Raw genomic sequence first — 27,932 nt, forward strand, 5'->3', positions numbered from 1 at the left:
TGACCTCAAGTAATCCACCCACCTCGGCCTCCCAAAGTGCTTGGATTACAGGCATGAGCCACCGCACCCAGCCTGTTATTTTATATATGAGGAAATTGAGGTACAAATAGGTTATTTAACTGCCTAGTGTCACATAACTAATGGCAGAGTCAGGATTCAAACTGTCAAAGACTGGCTCCAAATTCTGTGCTTTTGACCGTTACTTTTTATTGTCCTTAAGGATATTACAGTGAAGACAGGAACAAAAGGGTAAGAAAGTGACTTTTCGTATCTTCTGATGACTACATTGAGAGTTATTTGATTAGGTTAAGTCTCTCCTTCTGACTTCAATTTCTTGGTTCTGTACTAGGGAGAATTTCTGACATGAATGCAGGTCTTTGACTTCTGGTAGGCTTTTTTCTCTGATCCATGCAAGGGTTGCTAGTGTATTAGAGGCTCTGAATGACAATCCTCAGGAATAGAGGGCCTTGGAAGTCGGCTCCCTATGTCTGTCTTATCACAGATAAGACATTGGCTGGCAAGCATCATCTTGCATAGAACTTAAGTTAGGGTAACACTTGATTTGCCCTTACTACCTCATGCCCTTTTTTGCAGGCTCTACTTTCACCAAATTGCAGGCTGAGGAATAATCATTCAATTAGTAGATGATTTCCTGAATCCATATACTGTCTCTCTAGGAAATTAGCACTGTAGAAAGAAGTGTGTTCTTTTTCATCCCTCTCTAGAGCGTCCTCCAGGCTTTGACCGTGTCCGAAATGCTGAGATTGGGAATAAAGACTTTGAGCTTGATGTCCTGGAGGAAGCATATACCACAGAACATTGGCTGGTCAGGATATACAAGGTAAGCAGATGCTATACGTCTCAGAAAGCAACTTTTATTTTTGGAGATTGGTTTCAATGCTTATAAAATGGGACACATATTTCTCAAATAGGGAAATTTCTCATGACACCTGTGCTTGAAAAGTAGCTTGCAAACTCACTGAAAATTTTACTTTTTATTTTAGATTGTTCTTAGAGAGTAGATGATCCCAGTCTGCCATCATTTTGGCGGTTGTTGCAGTGATACTTTTCCAGCTGGGGCTTGACTAAACCAGTTTCTGTGATTATCAGGCTCACGGGTGGGGAGAGTGCAGGAAATAGAGAAAAAGTTCACATGTTTATATTTAGCTACATTTTCTTCTCTCTCTGAAGAACTTAAGGTATATAGAGTCACATAGAACCACATAGGAGTATATCTCTCATATAAGAAAAGATTGAGAACCCTTGATCTATGTGGAGGGTAGATCAGTAATATTGGTCCTCACAGAGGTATTCCAAAAGGCTAAGCAGAGAGAATCTAGTCTCTAGTCAGTGCTTGTGTATTCACAGCCCTAAATCAGGCTGCAGAACCCAACATAATCCTGCCCACTCTGGGTGAATCCATTTTAGTAGAAAATTTCTCCAAAGTTGATCTGATTGTAAATATTAAACTGACATCTTTATGTTGCAGGTAAAGGACCTGGATAATCGAGGCTTGTCAAGGACATAAATGTCACGTCCAGCTCTGATATGCTTCGCACTGAGCACATCACATTTAGGACGTTGAAGATTTTTTTTTTTTTTTTTTTTTTTTTTAATATGCAGTTTGTAAGAACAAAACTGGATGGCATCAGAATTGTCTGGAAGTTTTGTCTTGGGCAGTATGGGGTGGGCCAAATGAAATGATTTTTATAATTCTAAACAGGTTACCAAATGAAATGTCATGGCTTTACTTTGGTCAATTAAAGGGGGGAATTTTTTTAAAAATGTGCCTTATTTGTTTTGACTTATAACTGATTTGAGGGAGGCAAAAGCTATGCTAGGCTGCCAGAAGGACGTAAGCAGACCTTGTCCATTCTCTTAGCTCCCTAAATTAGCCAAATAGAGACTTCTTTCTCAAATCAGGAAAACTATCAAAGACCAATTCAGATCCTACATTTACAGACAGTTTTGTCATACTCTTTGCATTGCAGCACCTAGTACAATTCCTTGGAAACAGCGTGGCTCAATAAATTTTTATTGAATGAATAAATGTGGGACCAGAAGAGTGCTAGAAGAGTGCCTTTCTGGGCTACTGTGTCTCTGTTCTCAATGTCTTTTATCCTTAGACGCTCTTTGACTTTATAAATCAGCAGTTTTGAAGACTCAAGACAAACAGTGAAATTATTGGTTTATCAATGGAGAGGAAGAAACTCTTTCAGCATTACAAATAGAGCTTGATGGTCAGTAGGTGTTTTTGAATCAGCTTAAATATAATCATACATATCGATTTGAAATGGAGCTTTTCAGTACTCACTTATTCATGACACAGGAATGACCCTTTACTCAAAACTCTTGTGGTTGTTCAAAGGTGAGCTTCTTTTTCCCTTAGTCTTAGCCTATGTGTTGCTATTGTATATTGTTACCGAGTTCAACTACCTAATTTTGAAGCTCTTTCCAAATAAGATACAAATTAAAAGGGGAAGCATCGCCAGTAACAGGTCCCTAGAGAGCAGTGCCAGCCTGCCTGCAAGAAAAGAGGAGAAACTTCTTAAAAAGTTTTAAGCCTGGGCAACATAAGGAGATTGTTTCTATGAAAAATAAAAATTAGCCAGGTATGGTGGTGTACACCTGTAGTCCCAGCTACTCGGGAAGATGAGATTGGAGGATCACTTGGGCCTGGGAGGTTGAGGCTACAGTGAACTGTGATTGTGCCACTGTACTCCAGTCTGGGCGACAGTGAAATCTTGTCTAAACAAAAACAATTTAACTGGGAAGCACAGTGGTCCTTGAGGACATTTAATATCAGGACAAAGAGCCTATGAATATATCACTGATGTATATAAACCCTAAGGCGTTAATAAAAGCTAACTGTTTAGTGTTATCCATTCATTTAAGGGAACAGGAGGAATTGCATAACTTTTAGATTAGTCATAGTGGTGCTCCTAAGGAATATGCTGTTGTATATTTGTATAGCCAGGGCACTTAGCCTTCCAAACCAATTTATATACCATGTTCTTCAACTGTGGGTGAGATTTAGCCTCAAGATTTGATTTACTATATGTAAGTACATTACTTGATTTATATAAAGAATCTTTAGTGGAAGAGGTTATTCTGAATTATTTATCAATATGATTAATACCAGTTAGAAATTATTAATGATCTTCCTTTATACTATACATAGGATAACTTTTAACTTGTCGCTACAGTTGTTGCTCTGAGGATCTTAATTTTGTTACTTTCTAGGCTACATGAAGCTATCTTTTTAAAAAGTGTACTTTTCGTTTTCACTGTTATTGTGTACTTAGCATAAAAAACTCAAATCTAGGCCAGGTGCGGTGGCTCATGCCTGTAATCCCAGCACTTTGGGAGGCTGAAGCATGCAGATCACTTGAGCCCAGGAGTTCAAGACCAGCCTGGGCAACATGGCAAAATCCCATCTCTACAAAAAAATGCAAAAACTAGCTGGGCATGGTGGCACGTGCCTGTAGTCCCAGCTACGTGGAAGGCTGAGGTGGGAAGATTCCTTGAGCCTGGGAGGTGGAGGTTGCAGTGAGCCAAGATCACGTGCACTCCAGCCTGGGAGACAGAGTGAGACACTGTCTTTAAAAAAACGAAACAAAAACTCAATTCTAAAAGGCAGTAATGCTGTTTTCTACTCCCTAGTGGCAGCCACTTTAAACTCTGATTCTCACATTACTTACTTTCAATGCCATAAATAATTGCTTTATTTTTCTATGTTTGGTATTTCAATTTTAGGCATCATGTGTAGAATCTGTGGTAAGGAAACTGTAGAGTTAGCTTTTTCACCATCCCATTACTTCTGTAGACAGACATATTCGTGCTTTCTATTACAGTTTTTTGGTTTTGTTTTGTTTTTTTTTTGAGATGGAGTCTCGCTCCCTGTCGCCCAGACTGGAGTGCAGTGGCATGATCTTGGCTCACTGCAGCCTCCGCCTCCCAGTTTCAAGCGATTCTCCTTCCTCAGCCTCCCGAGTAGCTGGGATTATAGGCGTGTGCCACCACACCCAGGTCATTTTTGTACTTTTAGTAGAGATGGGGTTTTGCCATGTTGGCCAGGCTGGTCTAAAACTCCTGGCCTTAGGTGATCTGCCTGCCTTGGCCTCCCAAAGGTGCTGGGAGTACGGGTGTGAGCCATTGCACCCAGCCTATAGTTCTAATAGTTATTTTTCTATTATCATGATTCTATTTATTATTTGATTTAGTTCTATTATAGTTAAAATTTAGGTTAGATCTGTATTTTGCCTTATGGCTATTCACAACTAGGCCATGTAGTTTATTTACTATTACTACTTTTCCTGCATAACTTTTTTTTTTTTTTTTTGAGACGGAGTTTCACTTTTGTTGCTCAGGCTGGAGTGCAATGGTGCAATCTTCACTCACCACAACCTCTGCCTCCCGGGTTCAAGCGATTCTCCTGCCCCAGCCTCCCGAGTAGGTGGGATTACAGGCATGTGCCACCACGCCCAGCTAATTTTGTATTTTTAGTAGAGACAGGGTTTCTCCATGTTGGTCAGGCTGGTCTCGAACTCCCAACCTCAGGTGATCTGCCCACCTCGGCCTCCCAAAGTGCTGGGATTACAGAAATGAGCCACTGCACCCAGCCCACCTGCATAACTTAAGGGAGTTTTTTCATTTCTTTTTTGTACTTATCACTAATTTGTCCCCCAATTGTTCATTTGTGTCAACTTTTAATATGTTCAGACACATGAGGCATTTTCTTACATAAAGTCTATGTTCCATTTGGATTGGTTTACTCTCAAGGTTTGCTGCACACCTCTTGGGTTGATGTATCTTTTCATTGTCACATTGTGTGTTAATCTCCTGACTTCTTTCTTGATTTATCGCCTTTAAGTGCCTTTATGAGAAAATGTGTGTGAGAGATAAATTTCTTGAGAACTTTTCATGTCTCTTGTCATACTCCCATTGATAGGTTGACTGGGTACAGAATTCTAGATTGCGAATGATTTTTCCTTAGGACTAGGAAGGCATTGACCCATTGTTTTCTATCTTCCATATGTTGAGAAATGTAATGCTATTCCAATTTTTTTTTTTTAATGTATCCATTCCTTCTCACCTTCAACCCAGACCTCTTAGGATCTTCTCTTTATAATGTTTTGAAATTTTCCCAATGTTGTGTCTTTAGTGGGTCACCTATTGTGCTGAGCAGTTTGGAATTTTATGTATGGAAAGTCAAGTTCCTCAGTTCTGGAAAATATTCTGGCATTATATATGCAAGATATTAAGAGAGGAAAGAGGATAGAAATCCCAACCCTCTTTTTCTTTCTGAAAAATAGTTATTTGGATGGTGGACTTCCTGAATTTATCTCCTAATAGTCTTATATTTACTCTTGTTTACTTTTCTTCCTTCTCAGAGATTTCCTCAGCTTCATTTTCTAACCTATCTATTTAAAATAGCTTTCTTTTTTTCTTCTATATTTTTAATGCCCAGAGGGGTTGGATTTTTGTTGTTGTTTGACTATTCCTTTGTTTTGATGTCTTTCATATTAAAGACTTTCTCAAATTCTTGCTAGTCTGCTCCTCTTTAAGAGTGGGACCCTAGGCAGGGCGCAGTGGATCATGCCTGTAATCCCAGCACTTTGGGAGGCCAAGGCAGGCAGATCACTTGAGGCCAGGAGTTCGAGACCGGCCTGGCAACGTGGGAAAATTCTGTCTCCACTAAAAATACAAAAATTAGCTGAGTGTGGGGTACACACCCTGTAATCTCAGCTACTGGGGAGGCTGAGGCATGAGAATTGCTTGAACCCAGGAGGCGGAGGTTGCAGTGAGCAGACATCATGCCACTGCACTCCAACCTGGGAGACAGAGCAAGACTCTGTCTCAAAAAAAAAAAAAAGAGTGGGACCCAAAAAAGCTGATTGAAAGATCTGTTTGTAGGGGGTGTAGATGGGGATTAATAATGTGGGTTTCAATCTACTGTGATCTGGCTGGGCTGTTACATTGGGAAATCCATGATACTGATTTTTAGATTTTTATTTTTTGCATAGGTAAGATTCCCTTGAGAAGGCTTGCATATTCTTACTCAAGGATGTAAGCCAGGCAGTCAGCTTTCTGGGAGTAGAGTAGGGAAAGAAGTTTTAACAGGCTCAACCTTCAGTGGATAAAACTTAAACTTAATCCCTCCGTTTTCAGTAAGGTGCCCAAGCTTTTAACTGTGCCTAATGGTCTCCAGTTCACATACTGTGCATTTACCCTCTTAAATCTCGTACCAGCTTTGGGGAGGGACAGTTCCTTGGTTACATAGAAAGGGAAGGGATACGGGGATCTATTTGTTTTTTATGTAGCCTTTAAACCTACCCCTTTTAGCCCCATTTTTACCTCCACCTTCAGTTACCTGGTGTCACCAGTTCAACTTGAGCTTTTTCAGAGTTATGTGATGTTAATTCTGCTTTCCATTGCTAGCTTTGGGATTCATCTTCATTACCTTTCATCTAAAGGCTTTCTGCTTTCCAAAATGTGTCTCATACTCTGTTCTTATGGGTTCTTTTAAATATTGGTATCCTTTACTATTAAAATAATTTAGTGGGCTTTCAGAAGAGAATAGAGGCTATTTCCATGTATTCTGTCTTTAACTGGTATTCTGCTGGAGTCTGTATATCTTATTTTTTTTTCAGGCTAAAAAGACTCCATCAGACACACAGGAAATTTGCAGGTCTTCCTCTTCGTATTCTTCGTTTTCAGCACACAGTGAGGAAACAAGAGAAAATGGGATAAATGATATAAAAACTTGCTTTTATTTTTATACCAGGCCCTGTGGCTCGCTTCTGTAATCCCAGCGACTTGGGATGCTGAGGTAGGAGGATCACTTGAGCTCAGGAGTTCCAGGCTGCAGTGAGCTAAGACTGCCCAATTGCACTCCAGCCTGGGTGACACAGCAACACACCCTGTCTCCAAAAACAACAAACTGTAAAAAGATTACATGAAGCCTAATCTGTGATGTCATGATTCAAAACTATACACATAAGCATTTTAACAGTTTTTTCCTTGATTTTTGTTCCTGACTTTGCTTCTTTAAAAGAAATGTGTGTTTTTGTTGTTGGTTGTTTTTGAGACGGAGTCTTGCTCTGTTGCCCAGGCTGGAGTGCAGTGGCACAATCTCTGCTCACTGCAGCCTCTGCCTCCTGGGTAGCTGGGATTACAGGCACTCGCCATCGTGCCCGGCTAATTTTTGTATTTTTAGTAGAGACGGGGGTTTCACCATGTTGGCCAGGCTGGTCTTGAACTGCTGACCTCAGGTGATCCATCCGCCTCAGCTTCCCAAAGTGTTGGGATTACAGGCGTGAGCCACCAGGCCCCGGCCTTGAGTAACATTTTATACTTGTTTCACTTTACTATTATCATAATAGCCAGTTATGCTTAGTGTTTGTATGCGGCCCAGTCTTACGGACTAAGAAAATATATATGTATATATATAAAATATATACATATAAAAAATGTATGTTTTTTTCCTACGGAATCATGCTGTTGCCCAGGCTGGAGTGCAGTAGTGCTCACTAACCTCTAACTCCTGGACTCAAACGATTGTTCTGCTTAGGCCTCCCAAGTAGCTAGGGCTACAGGGACACACCACCAAGCCCGACTAATTCCTAAATTTTTTTATTTGTAGAGATGGGGTCTCCCTATGTTCCCCAGGCTGGTCCTGAACTCCTGGCCTCAAGCCATTCTCCTGCCTCGCCTTCCCAAAGTGCTGGAATTACAGGCAGGAGCCACTGCGCCCGGCCAGTGCTGGAGAATGTAATGGAGATGATCCTGCCTATCCTTGAGTTCCAGTCTAGTTTACTGTCAGAGAATACTTATTTCCATTTTTCCTATTTTGTTCTTGAGTCTCTTTCCTCAGAATTTACTTTTCCACTTAAATGACGTACGCAGCTTTTAAATTTGCATTGTAAAATTTATTTTGGCTCTCCCCCTGTTTTTTGCACATTAAAAATGAAAAAGTTTGTAGAACTAAGCTAAGCAGACGGTCTTCCTGCAAAAAGACTGGGCTGAAGTAAAGCATTGTTTTGGAGCTGGTTCACAGAAAAAAGGCAAAACTGGTTATCCTGACTTCAAGCTCCAACATAAACTACTCGCTTTCTCCGGGAAACTTCCCCCGCCACACACACTTGACTGCGTGGCCAGTCCTTTCGAAGCCTCTCGCTCCCAACACGGAGTTCCTCTCATTTCTTCACAGTCGGCTCTCAGCAGCTGCTGCTGGTTCCTCGGCTCCAGCACCACGGGTACCGCACTCTGGGGTTTACAAAGCACTCTGCTTCACCGACTGTGATCTTCACAGTCCTGTCCGGTGGCCTCACGCAGGTGGCGGTGCAGCCTTTCAGGCCCAGAGCGGCCAGGAGCGAAGCCCGCAGACCCGCCTGGAAGCGCAGCGCGGTCGGTCGCGCGCCCCTAAGGCTTGGAGGCCTGGGCTTCGCCTAGCAGCGCTCGAGCACCGCCCAGTCAAGCCTCACACCGGATGCCACTTCATATTTGGGCCCAGAGTTCAATTCGCGCCGATGCAGTCCGCCGTCCTTAAATCTCTTCAGCCAGGATCTCTCCCCCGACTGCAAAGCAACCCTGGGCGGGAGCGGCAACATCTCCACGTCAGTCTTTTGGAGCCACCGACATTCAAAGTGGCAGGACACGGGAACGCGCGCTGTCTTGCTTTACGGCGCGGGTGCGCGAGTTTGCGGCAGCGTGACGCCCTCAAGTTTTGGCGGGAAAAGCGCTGCATTTGGATTCCTGCAGTGGTGGGCAAAGGACAGTCCGGTGAGGAAGGGCGGCCGGTAGAGTAGGGAAGGTTTCTAAAGAAGGAGTTTGGGGTCTAGATTAGTGAGGGAGGGCATGGTGGGAGAAAGTTAGCATTGACTAGCGCAGGGGATTGGACAGACTCCTGTGGAGGGGCGGTTTCGGAGGGTGGAGGAATGGTACCAGGAGGTTCCCGTTGTGGGGGCGGGGGCAGGAGGGACTAACCCGCTGCTGGCTAAGAACCCCAAGGAAGAGTCCCAGCCCTTCCTTTCGCCTCTGGGGGCAGTTTGGCCCCGCCCCAGCCTTTGGGACGGGTGGGGCTGTGGATGGGGATGGGAATTGGAATTGAGCAATTGGGAGGAGGCGCTGCCGCAGGCGTTTTCTGCCCCATTCCGCTCCCTATATCCCCTTCCTCTCTTCCCCAGACCCCCACCTCTCCCTCCTCCTTCCCCAGTCGTTCACCGGAAAGCATTTGTCTCCCACCTCTTCATAACAACAATTAATTTCCTCTGAGGCCTGAGGAGGGCAGAATTTCAACCTTCGGTGTGCGTGGGAGTGGCGTTTGTGATTTACACGACAAAATGGTCGGGTTTAGAATAGTTGTTCGTGGTTGAAAGACTTGGATAAATGTGGATGAGATATAAGGGGAAGGCAAGAGCTGTTAATTTTTGTGGGGAATCCTGGGGGAGAGGCGGGGCGCAGTGGCTTCACAGGTGATCTTACACTCTCCATCTTTTCTGGATTCCTGCCTTTTACAGCCGAGGTGCTCGGTGGAGTCATGGCAGTGCCCTTTGTGGAAGACTGGGACTTGGTGCAAACCCTGGGAGAAGGTGCCTATGGAGAGTGAGTTCTTTTAAGCTTGCCTTCGTTTTCTGAGTGCATATTCATTGTTTTGGAGTCTCACACTCTGGTGATTTAGAAAGTAGATGTTTGAGATCCAAGGGTTTTGGCAACTGAAGTTACACAGCCTTTTGCTAGGATTAAAAATTTTTCCTTCCCTTTAAAAAAAAAAGTTTTCTTTGTAGAGAGCTGGAAGGGACACGAAGTTATTGTTTCCATGCCCACAAGTTGCTTCTCAGGGTTTAAGCATTGCGGTTAATGAGCAAATGAGCAGACTCTGGAGATTGCCTGCCTGGTTTCAGATCCTTGCTCTATCACATACTGGTCATTGTTTTGTGATCTTAGGCAAGCTTCTTAATGTCATTGTGTACCTCTCCTTCACTACCTTTAGGGTGGCAATAATCGCATCTACCCCATAGGAGCTTAGGACAGACAGTTACACAAGCACATATAGTATGGGATTAATGCTCTTAAAAGTATATGAGTAGAACATGTATATATGTGATGTGGCTTAGAATTATCTCAATCTGTTTACGAAGCGTTTATTAAATGACTTGTGTGACAGCATAATGACGTCTTTGGAGGGTTAGCTATTGTATTTCACATTTTAGAAAGGAGTAGTGTGTGTTGAGAACATAGCAGAAACCACTTCCTTGGTTTCTCCTTTGTGGAAAAAGTAATAGAGGTAAAATAGTTTTGGATGAGTCATGTTTAATCTTTGGAAGTTTTAGAAGAAATGGAATTCTGTAATGTTAAAACTCTTTTCCTTTTTAGAGTTCAACTTGCTGTGAATAGAGTAACTGAAGAAGCAGTCGCAGTGAAGATTGTAGATATGAAGCGTGCCGTAGACTGTCCAGAAAATATTAAGAAAGAGATCTGTATCAATAAAATGCTAAATCATGAAAATGTAGTAAAATTCTATGGTCACAGGAGAGAAGGCAATATCCAATATTTATTTCTGGAGTACTGTAGTGGAGGAGAGCTTTTTGACAGAATAGGTATGGAAGAAATTTAAGATAATTATTTTAAACAAGTTTTTTAATTTGTTTTTTAAATCTTGGACATGCTATTTGGTCGTTGTCCTTTCAAAATTGCTCATGCAACTGTGAAATTGGCATAAATTATCTTTAAAAAATTTTTCCACCTGGTGTTAATAACATAAAAGCATATATAGAGTCAATGAAAGGAAACTTCTTTCCCAAGTTATATAAGTGATTTTGATTTAAGATTGGTGTCTTACAGAATTTAAGAGTGACAAACAAGTTTTATGGTACATCATAAATGCAGTGTATCCTAAATGCAATGTATTGCCTACACAATTTTTTGTTTGTAGACATTCTAGTTACATGAAATCATTGTATACATTTTATACATTTACAGATTTAAAATAGCATGCTGTTTCCTCTTGGTTTACATGAAATAATTGAGAATTTTCTAGGATTGCTTTTTGTATATTAAGTAAATTCTATGTTTGCTATTAATACTTAAACATTCTATGTAGAATCAAAGGATTGATATTTCAGAACACTGAGAAGTACATAAAATCTGGATCTAAATTTATAATTTAAATTTATAATTTAAAGCTATTGTATTAAATAAGTTTATCAGTTAAAAACTGATAAAGAGGTATTAGGATCTCCAGTGTGACTCAGGAGAGAGTTGAGGGTAAAAGAAATGGAGTTAATGAGAGAGATCAAAATATAAAAAGATAACTGATAAAAGAACTTTCATAATAAAACTGTTTCACGAAGGACCTCACAGGCATTCGTGGTTTTGTACTGTGAGACTATATGAAGTTTAAATCTGAGCCAGGTGTGGTGGTACATGCCTGTGATCCTAGCTACTTAGGAGGCAGGAGGATTGCTTGAGCTCAAGAGTTCCAGGTTACAGTAAGTTATGATCTCACGCCAGGGCACTCCAGCCTGGGTGAAAGAACAAGACCCTATCTCTAAAAAAAGTTAAATAATAAAAGAAGTATAATCTGTAAAATATTTAGTGAAATTGGTTTAGATTTGCCCAGACTTCCCCTTTGGCATTATATTTCAGGAATGAGAAAAATAATTAGCATAGCATTTAGAAGAAATGGGGGGAATTTCAAGGTTACTAAATAAATCAGGGTTAGTATAAGAGGAAGCAGAGGCTTTCAAGTCATGGCTTGCATTCTTGATTTGGATATTGGTTTTCTCTTTATAATTTTTCTGTGATGACTCCTTTTGCCACCTAACAGAGGTAAATGTGAGTTAAGCCCCATATGTGTTAGTGGACTCCTGAATCTTTTGTTGGCATTTGCTTCTGTTTGCCTAAGCACATTTGTAAATGTCTAAGCTTCAAATTAAGAAGCTATGTGGTTGCTACCTGATTATATTTAGTCAATAAACTTACTTTCATATTTGTTTTAGAGCCAGACATAGGCATGCCTGAACCAGATGCTCAGAGGTTCTTCCATCAACTCATGGCAGGGGTGGTAGGTATAGTTGTCTATTTCCCTTTTACTTAAAATTAGAGTGAATACATTACATTACCAAATTCTAGTGTGTTTCTCTCTGCATCCCTCTTAGGTTTATCTGCATGGTATTGGAATAACTCACAGGGATATTAAACCAGAAAATCTTCTGTTGGATGAAAGGGGTAAGTTTAGCATTTTATCACTACCTAAAATAAAAATAATTACCTAAATTATTTTAATTACCTAATTATTTTAATATAGCCATACAAGGCAAAATCAAGTCTTTTTGCATTACTGGAATTTCAAGACAAGATCTGAAAAATCAAGGAAATTTTGGAGACTTCGTATATTTGGAAATCACAAGTCTCATTTTGCAATACAAGTGCGGATCAGGTAGAGAAATCTGACCTAGGTGCAAGCCTAGCTCACTGTGTGTATAAGAATAATTTTTTTTTTTTTTTTTTTTTTTGATACAGGCTCTCACTCTGTTGTCCAGTCTGGGGTGCACTGTATTATCACAGTTCACTGCAGCCTTGACCTCCTAGGCTCAAGCAATCCTACCATCTCAGCTTCCCGAGTAGCTAGGACCAACCACAGGCAGGTGCCACCATGCCTGGCTAATTTTTGATTTTTTGAAGAGGTGGAGTCTTCCTGTGTTGCTCAGGCTAGTCTTGAACTCCTGGACTCAAGCAGTTTACCGGCCTTAGCCTCCCAGAGTGTTGGGATTATAGACGTGAGCCACCATGCCTGGCCAAGAATAGTTTAAAATAATCCTTTAATGGATTAATAAAGGGAAGTTCCTGTGGAATACCCTGGACCTTAGTCTTGTCCTGTTCACTCTTTTTTTATGTATGACATGGATAAATATGTAAGAAATTTAGTTATATTTTCTGAATGTCATCAAATTGAGAAGGATGGATAGCGAAAGCTTTAAGCTTACAGGGTCAGAATCAAAAAAGAAATGTCAGCTGTATGAGGCAGTAGTTTTTGTCTGGTTTAATGCTTTATTCTTAGTATTAGAATAGTGCTCAACAAATGGTCGGCTTTTTTTTTTTTTTGAAACAGAGTCTTGCTGTGTTGCCCAGGCTGGAGTGTAGTGACATGATCTCGGCTCACTGTAACCTCTACCTCCCTGGTTCAGGTGATTCTTGTGCCTTAGGCCCCTGAGTAGCTGGGATTACAAGCCTGAGTCACCACACCTGGCTAATTTTTATATTTTTAGTAGAGATGGGGTTTTGTCATATTGACCAGGCTGGTCTCGAGCTCCTGGCCTCAAGTGATCTGCCTCCCTTGGCCTCCCAGAGTGCTGGGATTATAGGTGTGAGCCGCTGCACCCAGCCTATACATGCTTTTTTCTTATGTGCATATGGATTTTACTTTTTACCCATTTAAACTGAGTTTATATGACATAAAAATCTTTATTTTTATTTAAAACTTTAAAAATTCAGGTACACAAAAATTCTTATGTATGATATTATAATGAAATGTGAATATATGTATATCAACCCACCTGGTTTAAAAATACAACATTATTCGTATATAAGAATGCTCACAGTGGTGATGTTTTTAATATAGCAGAAAACTAACCCAAATGTCTGTCAACAATAAATTATGAAATGCATGGCTTTTCAAGCCATGTCACAAGCAGTGACACAAGCATGTCACAAGCAGTGACATGGATGAATTTCAGGTATATAATGATGTAGAGCAAAAAAGAGACAGTTGCAAAAGAATTCATATGGTCTGATTCTGTTTATACAAAGTTCAAAAATATGTAAAACCTAGTATATTGTTCAAGTATGTAAACATGGAGAAAAAACCACACAGAAAAGCAAGGGTATAAAAAAACCAAATTCAGAATGGTCTGAGAAAGTAGGGGAGGGAATGTATTTAAGGAAGTATTTAAAGATTTCAAAGGAAATAGAGCATTGTTTTTCTAAAGTGAGTGGGTGTTTATTACATTGTTATTCTTTATATCTTGTATTAATATACAAGATATAATTCTTTGTTTCTATTTAATATTTAGGAGTCTTTTAAAAAAAGAAATAAAATGTTACCAGTATTTAATATCCTCCTGTTTATTTCATCACAAATATATTCTTCCTTTGTTTTTCTAAGAGCTAAACACATTCGTACATTTAAATTTTATTATGTGCAGTTCTCTAACATAGCTGAGTATTATGTTGCAGACATAACAAAGTCCAAGGAATACTATAGTTATCCATTAGTATTTTAAGTGATTACTACTCGTAAGTAATTTGAAACTCAATCTCAGTGGTTTGTCCAATAGTGTCATATTTAACTATTGAAAAGATAATCAACTGGGTGCAGTAGCTCATGCCTGTAATCCCAACACTTTGGGAGGCTGAGGTGGGAAGATTGAGTGATACTAGGAGTTTGAGACCAGCCTAGACAACATAGACCCTGTCTTTATGAAAAATTAAAAAAAAAAATTAGCTAGACATGGTGGTGCACACCTGGAGTCCCAGCTACTTGGAAGGCTGAAGCAGGAGGATTGATCACTTCAGCCTAGGAGGTCAAGGCTGCAGTAAGCTGTGATCACATCACTACACTCTAGTCTGGGCAGCAGAGTGAGACACTTTCTCAAAAAAAAAAAAAAAAAAAAAAAAAAAAAAAAGATAATCACAGTAGCTACCTCCTAAGTCAGATAGAGGTAAACATTTCATTGGTTTACATATTGTGTGAATGTACTTGATTTTTAAAGAAATCAGTCCCCTATTTTGAGACATTTAAGTTGTTTCTAACTTATAAAATAGGACAGTGATGACTTTTATCAATTTGTGTAAAAGGCCAATATAAAAATTGCATCATGCTATTATATTTTTTATGCTATAATATTTTTTATGCCATTAGCCTTTTTGTCCCACTTACGCACTATTTCATGTTAGTATGTATAGATATACCTTGTTGATTGTTTTCAAAACCTACCTCCACATTTTCCATTGTACAAATTTGGACATTTATTTACAAATAATATTGCTATGAATATTCTTATGTTTATGAATTTGTAGGATTATTTCTATGGATATAGAAGTGGGAATTGCTAGTTCAAAGAGTGAATGTTTCACAGTTTAGTATGTTTTGCCAAATTGCCCTCTGATAATAGAGGGCCTTTTCTAACTCTTAAGACTGGGTTACATTCCTTTGCTCTAAGATCCTATAGTGCTCTATATTTTTATAACCTTCATAACAGTTTTCTATTGTCAGTCTTCACTAATTTATCTGTTACCTGCATTGGCTGGCATAGTGTCTGTCACTAAGTTACAGTAGATATTCACTAAACATAAGTTAAGTCCTGCCTGCAGTTTTTGTGTGTTGAAGATGGGAAGTTAGGGTGGAAGTTGGGTCTTCTGATTTTTTTTTTTTTTTTTTGTACTGAGTTTGTCCTCTTTTTCTCAGACTCTCTACTTTGAAGAAAAAAATTACTGTGGTTTGTTGAATTTTGGTGTGTCTTCACATATTTTCTTCTGCCAACTGGGTTTGTTTGCTGCTGGGTGCCTAACATATTACTGATGTTTCCTTCCTGCCCTCCACCCTACCTGATGAGGGGCCTTGCTTTACTTTCAGCTCAGGTTTAGAGTGCTCTTTTCCAGAAGGGCAGCCCCTTCTGACTCCAGCCTCTTTCTTTAATCTGGTCCAGACTGTTCTGTGTGTTGATAATACTTCTTTTAAGTTAATAGAAGAGGTGAGGCCTTTTTCTACTTTTAGCATAGGTGATGATTTATTTTATTTTTTTAAATTTCTTTTTGTCTATTTTGCTTATTTTAAGAGAAGTTCTACAAACCTTAAGTAACACCAGTGATTTTTTTTTTCAATAAAACTTAATTCCTGTAAGTATATCTATTTGCAAAACATTTTTATTCAGTGCCATCTTTTTTTCTTTTGGTTTAGATAACCTCAAAATCTCAGACTTTGGCTTGGCAACAGTATTTCGGTATAATAATCGTGAGCGTTTGTTGAACAAGATGTGTGGTACTTTACCATATGTTGCTCCAGAACTTCTGAAGAGAAGAGAATTTCATGCAGAACCAGTTGATGTTTGGTCCTGTGGAATAGTACTTACTGCAATGCTCGCTGGAGGTAAGAGCTATTTAATCATGGTAAAACTCCTATAAAAAGTCAGATTAGTTATACTGAAATAAATGAAATAAACCAAGGAATTCATGTTTATATAATAGTTTTTGTTTTCTTTTTTAAGAGACAGGGTCTCACTCTTGGCCAGACTGGAGTACAGTGAGCTGTTATAGCTCACTGCAGCCTCAAACTTCTAGGCTCAAGCAATCCTCTGGCCTCACTCTTCCAAGTAGCTAGGACCAGTGGTGCCTGCCACAAGACATCTGGCTAAGTTTTAAAAATTCATTGTAGAGATGGGATCTTGCTGTGTTGTCCAGGCTGGTCTTAAACACCTGGTCTCAAGCAAGCCTTCTGTCTTGGTCTCCAAACTGTTAGGATTAAAGTAAAGACATGAGCCATGGTACCCAGCTTCTATAGTAGTATTTTCATAGTGTCTTGATCGGTTTGGTAACTGCTGTAACAAAGTATCATAGACTGCATAGCTTATAAACAGCAAATTTATTTCTCACAGTTCTGGAGGCTGAAAATATGAGATTAGGGGTGCCAACCTGGTCATGTTTCAGTGAGGGCCCTCTTCCTGATTTGCAGATGGCTGTCTTGCTGTGCTCTCTCGTGGTGGACAGCCAAGAGAGCAGAAGCAAGCTCTATTGTGGTTTTTTTTTTTTTTTTAGACCAGAGTCTTGCTCTGTCACCCACGCTGGAGTGCAGTGATGTGATCTCAGCTCACTGCAACCTCTGCCTCCAAGGTTCTAGCAATTCTGTCCCAGGCTCCCAAGTAGCTGGGATTACAGGCATGCATCATCACACCTGGCTAATTTTTGTATTTTGAGTAGAGATAGGGTTTCACCATGTTGGCCAGACTGGTCTCAAACTCCTGACCTCAAGTGATCCCCCAACCTCAGCCTCCCAAAGTGCTGTTTTTTGGGTTTTTTGTTAAATGACCAGATGTTGTGAGATATTGTATCTGTTTTTTGTTTTTTGTGGTTTTTTTTGAGACAGGGTCTCACTCTATTGCCCAGGCTGGAGTGCAGTGGCACAATTCAAGGCTCACTGCAGCCTTGAGCTCCCAGGCTCAAGCGATCCTCCTGCCTCAGTCCCCTCAGTATCTGGGACTACAGGCGTGCACCACCACACCTGGCTAATTTTTTGTGGGTTTTTTTTCACAGGTGGTCTCTCCATGTTACGTAGGCTGGTCTTAAACTCCTGGGCTCAAGTAATCTGCCTACCTAAGCCTCCCAAAGTGCTGGGATTATATAATTAGTGCCCTATAAAGATACAATATTGTCCGGGCACACAAGCCCTTATTAGACATTAATAAGCTCTTAATAAGAGCACTAATACCATTTTTTGAGTGGTCCCATCACCAGGACCTAATTACGTCTCAAAGGCCCCACCTCCGAATGCCATTGCATTATGAGTTAGGATATCAACATGACTTTTGAGGGGGATACAAATGTTTAGCACATTGCAAATAGTAACTTATTTATAATCCCAAAGATTTTTTAAGGCATGCATAGTTATTAAATATCACAACACTTATCTCTCCTGTGAATCATGTAAACATTTGTGAAAACAAGACTAGGGCAAGAAATGATTCATCTGTTTTTTTTTTGTTTTTGTTTTTTTTTTTTTTGAGACAAAGTCTTGCTCTGTCATCCAGGCTGCAGTGCAGTGGTGTGATCTTGGCTCACTGCAGCCTTGACCTCTTGGGTTCAAGTGATCCTCTCACTTTAGCCTCCTGAGGAGCCAGGACTACAGATGCACACCATCACGCCCAGCTAATTTTATTTATTTTTTGTAGAGATGGGGTCTCACTATGTTGCCCAGGCTGGTCTTGAACTCCTGGGCTCAAGCAGTCCTTCTGCCTCAGCCTCCCAAAGTGCTGTGATTACAGGCCTGAGCTGCCATGCCTGTCCTGATTCATCTATCTTTGAAGTGCCTCTAAAGTTTCCAAGTTGGGATTCTTAGTGTGAAAACCATATTGAATTAATTCAAAGGAAACTTGTCATGGATTTATATTATTATTTTTCCTTGAAATCTTTATAATAAGAACATTTAAAAAAACTGGGACTTGCTTCGTTTTTAGAATTGCCATGGGACCAACCCAGTGACAGCTGTCAGGAATATTCTGACTGGAAAGAAAAAAAAACATACCTCAACCCTTGGAAAAAAATCGATTCTGCTCCTCTAGGTAACTGAATTATCTTGAGTGAAAGAGTACCGATTTCTTGGATATGAAGTCTTGTGCTATTTGAATTTTTTCTTACTCTTTTTTTGTTTTAAACTTACAAATAATTCATGATCGTTGTAGATAAAATAGTAACTATAAGTAAAAATTAAGGAAAAAGTAACTCTTTAGTCCCAGAACTCTGCAATAGATTTTTAAAAATATTTTGGGGTGTGTATATTCAGAGCAACTTGAATCTGTGCTCTTAGATGGCTTTTTACTTAAAGTTTTCATATGTGCTATACTTTGTTGCAAATACACTCGTTTGTTGCTTAATTATAGGGATGCACTCTAACAAATGTTTCATTAGGTGGTTTCATCATTGTGTGAACATCATAGAGTATATTTACATAAATCTAGATAGTATAGCTTACTATAAATCTAGGTTATTTGGTATACCCTATTGATCTCAGGCTGCAAACCTGTACACCATGTTACTATACTGAGCACTGTAAGGAATTGTAACATAATGGTTTTCGTGTATCTAAATATAGAAAAAGTATAGTGAAAATACAGTATTATAATCTAATGGGACTGTCTGTTATACATGTGGTCCATTCCTGACTGAAACATCATTAATGTGGCCCATAAGTATGTAAAATGAATATATGTATATTATTTATATGTGTTTTTATACAAAATGAGATCACACTAATAATATTTTGTAACTGTTTTTTGGTTTTAGTGCGCAGCGACCATTCTTCCATGACTATAATTGTAGGTCTACATCATTGTTTTAAAGGCTGTGATAATATTCTGCCATGTGGATATGCCTTACTTTACTCTTTTAATCACTTTGTTGGAGATTTTTCTAAATTTTCACAGATACAAAAGAGATATAAGTATCTGTGTAACTTAATCATGACACATACCCTTAAATTGTTCATTGAAATCCCCAGAAGCAAAATTGCAGGATCAAGGATGTAGTTTTTATTATTACGGCTTATTTTGTCAAATTGCTTCCCGAAAGTTCGAACCATTTCATCACAGTCTCATCAATTTACATTAAGGAAAAAAACTTTAAATAATAGTTTTTCATTTTTATTTTAAATTTAATACTAATGAAGTTGTATACCCTTTATGTATGTATTAGTTTTTTGTCTATTTTGCTCATTTTTGTCAAGGATATTGTTTTTCTTACCACTTTGAAGCTTTTTTTTCCTTGATAACACATTGACCTTTGCACTTGTCACAAATACTTTTCACAATTTATCATTTATTTTCATTTTGTTTTGCTATATTGACATTCAAATCTATTATCTTGTCCTTTGTGGTCCCTGACTATAATTTCTTTGGAAAGGTCTTCCTACCTCTACTATTTAAAAGTTCCCTATGTTTTCATTTAGTGTTTTTATGGCTTCATTTTTACATTTAAATCTTTGGTCCATTAGGAAATAATTTTCACATAGGAAGATACGTGAATTTTTTCTCAAGAAAATCAAGATACCTTAGGATGGTTAGTTAGATTACTGTCTCTTAAAAAGTTATTGGTAAGTAAATGTTCATTATAAAACTGTGTGAATAAGGAGGTCACGTGAGAACATGACATTGAAGTAATGAAATTCGGTATTGAAAATGGATAAGAGGGGTTTCTGTATCTTTTTGTTAATCTTGTCACATGAGGAGAAACATTTCCATCTGGCTCTTGTTCTCAGTTGCAAACAATTGAGAATCAGATCAGGGAAGACTACTCCAAGATACAGACAGCAGCAGAGAAAAACCATGAAATTAAAGCAGTAATTTAGTAGCTTTAATTCTTTCTCTTCCCCAGAAATAATATTTAGACATAAGTAGGCTAACAGAAAATGTGTTTCTTACCGCAAGCCATAGGCTTCTCTAACATGACTCTTTCGTGAATGTTGTCTTAATGTTCGTTTTTAGCTCTGCTGCATAAAATCTTAGTTGAGAATCCATCAGCAAGAATTACCATTCCAGACATCAAAAAAGATAGATGGTACAACAAACCCCTCAAGAAAGGTAATATCCTTAAACTACAAGTTTGTTTGTTTTTCTGTGGAAGAAAAGGTAATTGCAAAGTTATTATTGCACAAGTCAACAACACATGATAGCTATGATCTCTGTCCTCATGGAGATTATAATGTCCAGTAGAAAAAAATACAGAAATAATTTTGTTTATTAATAATTATAAAGGGGAAAGTCAGGGTACTATAGCTAAGTGTTTGACCAAGTCTAAGGGACAGGGAAGACTTTTCTTCCTGAAGAAATTACATTAAATCTAAGATTTGAAGATTAAAGGGAAGCTAGGCAGGCAAAGTAAGTGGCAGATTTGATTCTGAACAGAGGAAGCAGTATTTGAAAAATCTTAGATTTTAGAAAGTCTGATGCTTTTGAGAAACTTGAAAGATCAGTATGGCACAAGCCGTGTCTGTCGTGTTCATCATTGTATCATCAGTGCTTTAGCACAGTATATGGTGCACCATAGGCACTCATGAAATATTTGTTGAGTGAGTGAACAGGGAAGTGGGAGAGGAAGACAGGTTTGAGATGAGGCCAGAGAGGTCGCTAGTGGCCAATTTGTGGAAGAAGACCTTGTAAGCCATGTTAAGGATTTTGGGCTTTAACTTAAGACCACTGGGGAGACCTTTGAGAGATTTTAAGCAAGAATATGACATAGTCATATCTTTGGTTTAAAAATATTTCTCTGACTTCCTTATTTTTTTTCCATTGTTTTTTATGAATAGGGAAAGATTCAGGGTGCTGTAGGTTTTTCTGCTAGTTGTCTAGAAGTGGGAGGCTGGTGGCTTGGAATAGGTTAGGGCAATGGTATTGGAGAAATGAGATGATTCCAAAGAAATTTAAGAACTAGTATTGATAGGACTGTTAGGCTGTGAATGGGAGGAGAGAGGACAATGACTAGAAATGATGAATGAAAAACATTCAGAGAGTTATTAATGTTTAACTCTGTCCTCATGGATAGAAAAGAGTTAACATTTAAACATTCACTCTTCTTTAATACCTCTCTGCATGTTTCTTCCTCCTTGTTCTAACTTAAAGTCCAATTCTCCCCTGAGGACACTGCTTCCTCTGAAGCGGTAGGTGTTTTCTTTCCCATACCCTCATGTCCTTTGATCTGGACATGGTACAGGTGTCCTCCTTATTCTTCATTGTCACTTTCTCCCATCTTCCTGTATGTCTCTCCCCTCTAACTTTTGAACCCCAAATTAAAATTTCTGCCATACTATCACAGTCTCCAAAATGACTCTTGATGTTATTTTCGTCATGATTCTTGGTGATTTAAATATTTATTTGGATCATCCTCCTGATATCCTGACTTCACTGTTTCTTGACCCTCTCTCCTATAGTGATGTTGTCTTTGAACATGCTGCACTGATCACCAGTATAATTTTTTCTGACTTCCTCCCTTAATATTCTAACTTAAACAGTCCTTTGTATCTGGACTTGCAATTAATTAATTCTATCTCTTCAGTCTCTTACCTGCTCCCTCTCTAGGTCCTTGATTTCATCTTTACCTATCTTAAATCTTTAGGTTAGTCATTATAAATGACTGCTTTGCGTTCATCATCTTCAACTTCCTTGTCCCCTTCTCTCTTCATCATACTTAGTGGGTAAAACCCAGTAAGTAGTTTCTGGGTTTAATCTAGTAGTTTTCTACATACTGCACACTTGTACCTGCACAACAGATTGCAGCAGGAGAAAAATACCCAAAAATGTTCACTTTAAATTCAGGATTACTAATCTCAAGTGGGCCCTTAATGCTTCCTGGCATTTGGCCTTCGTTTCCCCACATCTTTCTCTGTCCTGTTCTCCTAAATCACGTTTTTATAATACTTTTCTCCTTTTTTTTTTTTTTTTTTGAGACAGGGTCTTGCACTCATCTAGGCTGGAGTGCAGTGGCGCCATCTCGGCTCACTTCAACCTTTGCCTCTCAGGTTCAAGCGATTCGATTCTCGTGCCTTAGCCACCCGAGTAGCTGGGATTACAGGTGTGAACCACCACACCTGGCTAATTTTTATATTTTTAGTAGAGGTTTTGCCATGCTGGCCAGGCTGGTCTCAAACTCCTAGCCTCAAGTGATCCCCCTGCCTCAGCCTCCCAAAGTGCTGGGTTTATAGGTGTGAGCCACTGTGTCTGGTCCCTTAATTTTTATTATCTTCCTCTCCATCCTCACTCTCAGTTGTTCACTTTGCTTCCTGTGTCACTGGGAAATGAGAGCCACAAGAGAACTTAGGCAAGCTCCCACCACCATCTCCATACTAACTGCCTCTATGCTCATGTATTCTCTTTCATCCTATATTGCTGTAGATAAATTGCTCTGGATGTAAGCCAGGTCTTTCTCTTACCCACTCAAGGACTTTGTCTAGCAATTTTTCTCTCTTTCCTACATTATTAATTTTTCCTTCTCTACCGGATCTTTCTCATCAGCATATCTACATGCTTTTTCTCCCATTTTAAAATCAAATCATAATGGTAATAAAATTTCTCTTAACTCCACTTTTCCCTACCATTCCATCTTCTTCACAATTGAACATTCCTAAAATTGCTTCTCATTTCTAACACCTCAAAACTAGTTTTCAATTTCATCTATTTTGTTGCCAAAAGTCACAGTGATTTTTGGAACGTGTTGCCAAGTTCAAAGTAATAGTCCACTGTGGTCAACCGAGGTCTGAAAAGATTAAATGGAAAGTACTAGAAGTAAACAATTCATCAATTCATGGGTTTTGGCCGGGCGCAGTGGCTCACGCCTGTAATCCCAGCACTTTGGGAGGCCAAGGCGGGCAGATCACGAGGTCAGGAGATCAAGACAATCCTGGCTAACACGGTGAAACCCCGTCTCTACTAAAAATACAAAAAATTAGCCGGGCGAGGTGGCGGTCGCCTGTAGTCCCAGCTACTCGGGAGGCTGAGGCAAGAGAATGGCGTGAACCCCAGGGGGTGGAGCTTGCAGTGAGCCGAGATCGCGCCACTGCACTCCAGCCTGGGCGACAGCAAGACTCTGTCTCAAAAAAAAAAAAAAAAAACAATTCGTGGGTTTTATTTATTTATTTAATTTGAGACAGGATCTCGCTCTGTCGCCCAGACTGGAGTGCAGTGGCGTGGTCTCGGCTTACTGAAACCTCTACCTCCTGAGCTTAAATGATCCTCCCATCTCAGCTTCCCGAGTAGCTGGGACTACAGGTGTGAGCCACTATGCCCGGCTAATTTTTGTATTTTTGGTAGAGATGAGGTTTCGCCATGTTGCCTATGCTTTTCTACCAAAAATACAAAAATTAGCCAGGTGTGGTGGTTCACGCCTGTAATCCCAGCTGTTCTCAAACTCCTGGGCTTAAGCAATCCACCCACCCCGGCCTCCCAAAGTACTGGGATTATAGGCATGAGCCACAATGCCCTGCCATAGGTTTTAAATTGTGTGCTGTTCTGAGTAGCATAATAAAATCTTGTGCTGTCCTACTTCATCTCACTTCGGATGTGAATCATTCCTTTTTCCAGTGTATTCACTTTCCATGTGCTACCTGCTTGTAACTCACTTAATAGCTGTTTTGGTTATTAGATTGAAAGAACATATGTAGGGTTTGGTACCATTTGTACTTTCAGGCATCCACTTGAACATATCCCTCCGTGGATAAGGGGGGTACTACTGTAGTCAGTTCTCAGACCTCTTGTTTTATCTCATCAGTATTTTATACAGTTGATCATGCCCTCCTCCTTTAAACACTTTCTTCATTTGGCTTCCAGGCATTACACTCTTCTGATTTTCATCCTTCTCACTGGTCACTCTTTTCAGTCTCTTTGGATGGTTTTTTTTCATCTGCTCAGCCTCCTACTATTGGAGTTCTCCAGGGCTGAATCTATGGATCTCCTTTGTTTTCTTCTCCACACTCACTCCATTAGTGATATTACTTGGTTTCATGGCTCTAAATAAAACTATGTGTTGATAGTCACATTTATATCAGCCTAGACCTTTCCTCTGAATTCCAAACTTACATGTCTTAACTGCCTTCTGAAATTTCACTTGAATGTTAAGAGGCATCTCAAACTTGATGAATTCCAAACTGAGTTACTGATCTTTTCCTTTCAAACCCATTCCTTTTCAAAGTCTTTCCCATGTTGGTTAATGGCAACTGCATTATTCTTATTATGCAGATCAGAAACTTTGGAATCATCCTTCATTTTTCTCATTCTCTTTTACTTCACATCCAGTACACCAGGTAATTCTGTTAACCTCTATCTTTAAAAAAATCTTAGCATCTGATTACCTTTTTTTTTTTTTTTACCTCTACTGCTACCCTATCATTCCAAATTACCATGATCTTTCCAAAATGTTCTGATTTAAAAGTAAATTAGAATATATCACTATTCTACCCAAATCCTCCAATGCTTTAGTTCTCACCTGTAGTGTAAGCTAAAATCAGTTCATGACCTGTGAGTTCTTACACAATTTTGTTCCTTACATTACCTCTCCAACCTCAGTTCTGCTTTGCTCCCCCTTGGTCATATTGTTGGTCTTCTTATTGTTCTCCAAGTGCTCTAGGCACACTTCTACCTCACTGTTTTTGTAGTGACTGTTCCTATGCCTGAAAATGCTTTTTCCCATGGGACTTATTTGCATGTCTTATTCTCTCACTTTCTTTGGATATTGACTTCAGTGTCGTCTTTCCAATAAGCCTTTCCTGGCCATGCTATTTAAAATGGTATCCTCTTCCCTCTAACACATTTCTTAAATTTTTAAAATTTTTACTGTCTTGTGGACATACGCAATCCAACACATTTCTTCATTTTATTTTCCTTCATTGTACTTACCACCATTTAGCTTACTGATTTTTAACTGTATTTGTATTTATTTTATGTTATTTTGTCTCTCCTCAGTAGAATGTAGGATTTAAGAGGTCAAGAGTTTTTTTTCTATTTTGCTCACTGCTGAATACCTGATACCTAGAATAATGCCTGGCACAGAGTAGACCTAATAAAATATTTGAATGAGTGGATTAATAAATAAAAAGCAGGTTTGAAAAAAACTTAAGCATGTTTAAGTGGTTTGGGTACGGATCCTGTAGAGAGGAAGAGGCTGACAGTCTAAGAGAAAGGAAATAAATAACAGAGGATCAAGATCCCTAAGGAGGTAGAAGGGTATGGGCTCCAGAGCACAAGTAGAGAGATGAACATTTGATAGGAGAATGGAAGGGATGAAAAGATGTATAATAATACAAATAACTTAGCTTTGGTAGGGATAAGTTGATGTAGTTTCTGTCTAATGGCTTTATTTTCTCTCTGAAATGGGAGGTGGTAGTACAGGTACTGGATGGTAGTCTTGGGAATTACAGAAAAGTGTAGTTTTGAAATGATCCTTGTGGAGAAAAGGAAAGGAAACTAGAGAAACAAATATTATCTGGCAGTATTGAGGTTTGGCTAGGGATTGTAACCATAAATTTACAGTGGTGTCATTTTCCATATAATATTCTTCTTTATAAAGCTTTTCCAAGGAATCAAAGAATGTTGGCTATAGCAGATTCATAATGTTTATTGCTATTATCATAAATTATTTTTTATTTTAAAAAGTTCTAGTCCTTTAGCCAGGTCTGTCATCTTCATAGAACATTGTTCTGTTACCCATAAAAGATGCCATTAAGATTGTGGCCTGGGCCGGGCGCGGTGGCTCACGCCTGTAATCCCAGCACTTTGGGAGGCCGAGGCAGGCGGATCATGAGGTCAGGAGATCAACACCATCCTGGCTAACATGGTGAAACCCCATCTCTCCTAAAAATACAAAAAAAAAAAAAATATTAGCTGGGCGTGGTGGCAGGCGCCTGTAGTCCCAGCTACTCAGGAGGCTGAGGCAGGAGAATGGCGTGAACCCCGGAGACAGAGCTTGTAGTGAGCCAAGATCACGCCACTGCACTCCAGCCTGGGAGACTCCGTCTCAAAAAAAGATTGTGGTCTGAGCATACTCCACACTTTGAACATGTCTACAGATCATACTTAGGTATTGTAAAATACCTAATTTGACAAATGAGTTTTAGTAATTTTATAACTTGGCCATATTTTTTTTAAAATATATAGGAAGACTTTGTTTTATATCTTACAAAAATTTTGTGTTAAATAAATAGATTTAGACATAGTTTTACTTCTTCAAGTTGCCAGTTGGGTTAATTTAAAAACATACTTGCATAGAAGACTTGAAAGCATTTGTATTTGTTTTCTTTTTTAGGGGCAAAAAGGCCCCGAGTCACTTCAGGTGGTGTGTCAGAGTCTCCCAGTGGATTTTCTAAGCACATTCAATCCAATTTGGACTTCTCTCCAGTAAACAGTGCTTCTAGGTAAGACTGATAAAGATTGAGTAGTTTTTTATTGTAGTATTCCCCATGAAGAATAATACATGTATGTGTTTTTTCATAATAATCGACATTAACATAATACTGTAAGCGTGAGAACTTTTGTGTGATATAAGAAAGGCCTGATAGATTTTATTTTATTAAATGTATGTTTCTTTCTGTCTTAATGCCTCAGTGAAGAAAATGTGAAGTACTCCAGTTCTCAGCCAGAACCCCGCACAGGTCTTTCCTTATGGGATACCAGCCCCTCATACATTGATAAATTGGTACAAGGGATCAGCTTTTCCCAGCCCACATGTCCTGATCATATGCTTTTGAATAGTCAGTTACTTGGCACCCCAGGATCCTCACAGGTGAGGGAATTTAATTTTTTAAAAGTAATGGCAGCTCTTTATTTTTTATTGTCTTAAAGTCCTTTTTTAATGTGTAAATCTTAGATATATAACTTTTAAATCACATGTATTTTTTTTTGGTCAAGGAAGAAAGAGAGGAGGGAGGCCTTCATGCAAAATAATTTTAAGTCAGACTAAATAGCTATGATATTACTGTCTTTAGTCCTAATGGATTTATTCATTTGTCTTCTGTTTGACATGTAGAACCCCTGGCAGCGGTTGGTCAAAAGAATGACACGATTCTTTACCAAATTGGATGCAGACAAATCTTATCAATGCCTGAAAGAGACTTGTGAGAAGTTGGGCTATCAATGGAAGAAAAGTTGTATGAATCAGGTGTGTTTCATTGATTTTCATTATACCTTTTCCTGAAGAAGAATTTAAATATTTGAGTAAAAGCTATCATTAGTATATTTTTTAAATATAGGCTGTGGCTCACACCTGTAATCCCAGCTTTTTGGGAGGCTGGGGTGGGCGGATCACCTGAGGTCGGGAGTTCGAGACCAGCCTGGCCAACATGGTAAAACCCTGTCTCTACTAAAAGCACAAAAATTAGCCGGCCTGGTGGTGCATGGCTGTAATCCCAGCTTCTCGGGAGGCTGAGGCACGAGAATTGCTTGAACCTGGAAGACGGAAGTTGCAGTGAGCCAAGATCCTGCCAGTGCACTCCTGCGTGGCCAACAGAGTGAGACTGTCTCAAAAAAAAACCAAATGAACATAAAAATACAAAGTAATTAGTTAATTTGAAAAAGAAACTATTTAAGTAAAATGTTCTTTACCTTAAGAAATAATACTTTTTTTGTTTTAAGTTTTATTTTTTAATTTTTAACTTTTAGCCACTGTGCCTGGCCTAAGAAATA

The 27,932-nt window shown here is 39.2% G+C and overlaps 2 protein-coding genes across 4 annotated transcripts in view; both read left to right on the top strand.

The window, feature by feature from the left end:
• STT3A (STT3 oligosaccharyltransferase complex catalytic subunit A) overlaps positions 1-1,785 on the top strand; it is a 28,278-nt gene extending 26,493 nt beyond the window's left edge. For both annotated transcript variants that reach the window (XM_019036525.4, XM_019036526.4), the window contains exons 17-18: positions 726-841; positions 1,490-1,785. In XM_019036525.4, the coding sequence (XP_018892070.1) occupies positions 726-841; positions 1,490-1,528 (155 nt within the window). In that variant the 3' untranslated portion in view covers positions 1,529-1,785. The remainder of the gene's footprint in view (positions 1-725; positions 842-1,489) is intronic.
• A 5,679-nt stretch (positions 1,786-7,464) lies between these two features.
• Positions 7,465-27,932, top strand: part of CHEK1 (checkpoint kinase 1) — a 32,476-nt gene continuing 12,008 nt past the window's right edge. The window contains exons 1-11 of one of the 2 annotated variants that reach the window (XM_004052376.5): positions 7,465-8,784; positions 9,522-9,606; positions 10,378-10,601; positions 12,003-12,067; positions 12,162-12,231; positions 15,962-16,150; positions 18,231-18,335; positions 20,253-20,348; positions 26,557-26,665; positions 26,856-27,033; positions 27,277-27,408. In XM_004052376.5, coding sequence (XP_004052424.2) covers positions 8,532-8,784; positions 9,522-9,606; positions 10,378-10,601; positions 12,003-12,067; positions 12,162-12,231; positions 15,962-16,150; positions 18,231-18,335; positions 20,253-20,348; positions 26,557-26,665; positions 26,856-27,033; positions 27,277-27,408 — 1,506 coding nt within the window. In that variant the 5' untranslated portion in view covers positions 7,465-8,531. Of the gene's footprint in view, positions 8,785-8,998; positions 9,309-9,521; positions 9,607-10,377; positions 10,602-12,002; positions 12,068-12,161; positions 12,232-15,961; positions 16,151-18,230; positions 18,336-20,252; positions 20,349-26,556; positions 26,666-26,855; positions 27,034-27,276; positions 27,409-27,932 lie in introns of those variants that run through there. The other variant, XM_063693653.1, reaches the window with a different exon arrangement.

The sequence above is a fragment of the Gorilla gorilla genome, chromosome 9, assembly GCF_029281585.2.
Source record: "Gorilla gorilla gorilla isolate KB3781 chromosome 9, NHGRI_mGorGor1-v2.1_pri, whole genome shotgun sequence".
NCBI classification, from domain to species: Eukaryota; Metazoa; Chordata; class Mammalia; order Primates; family Hominidae; genus Gorilla; species Gorilla gorilla.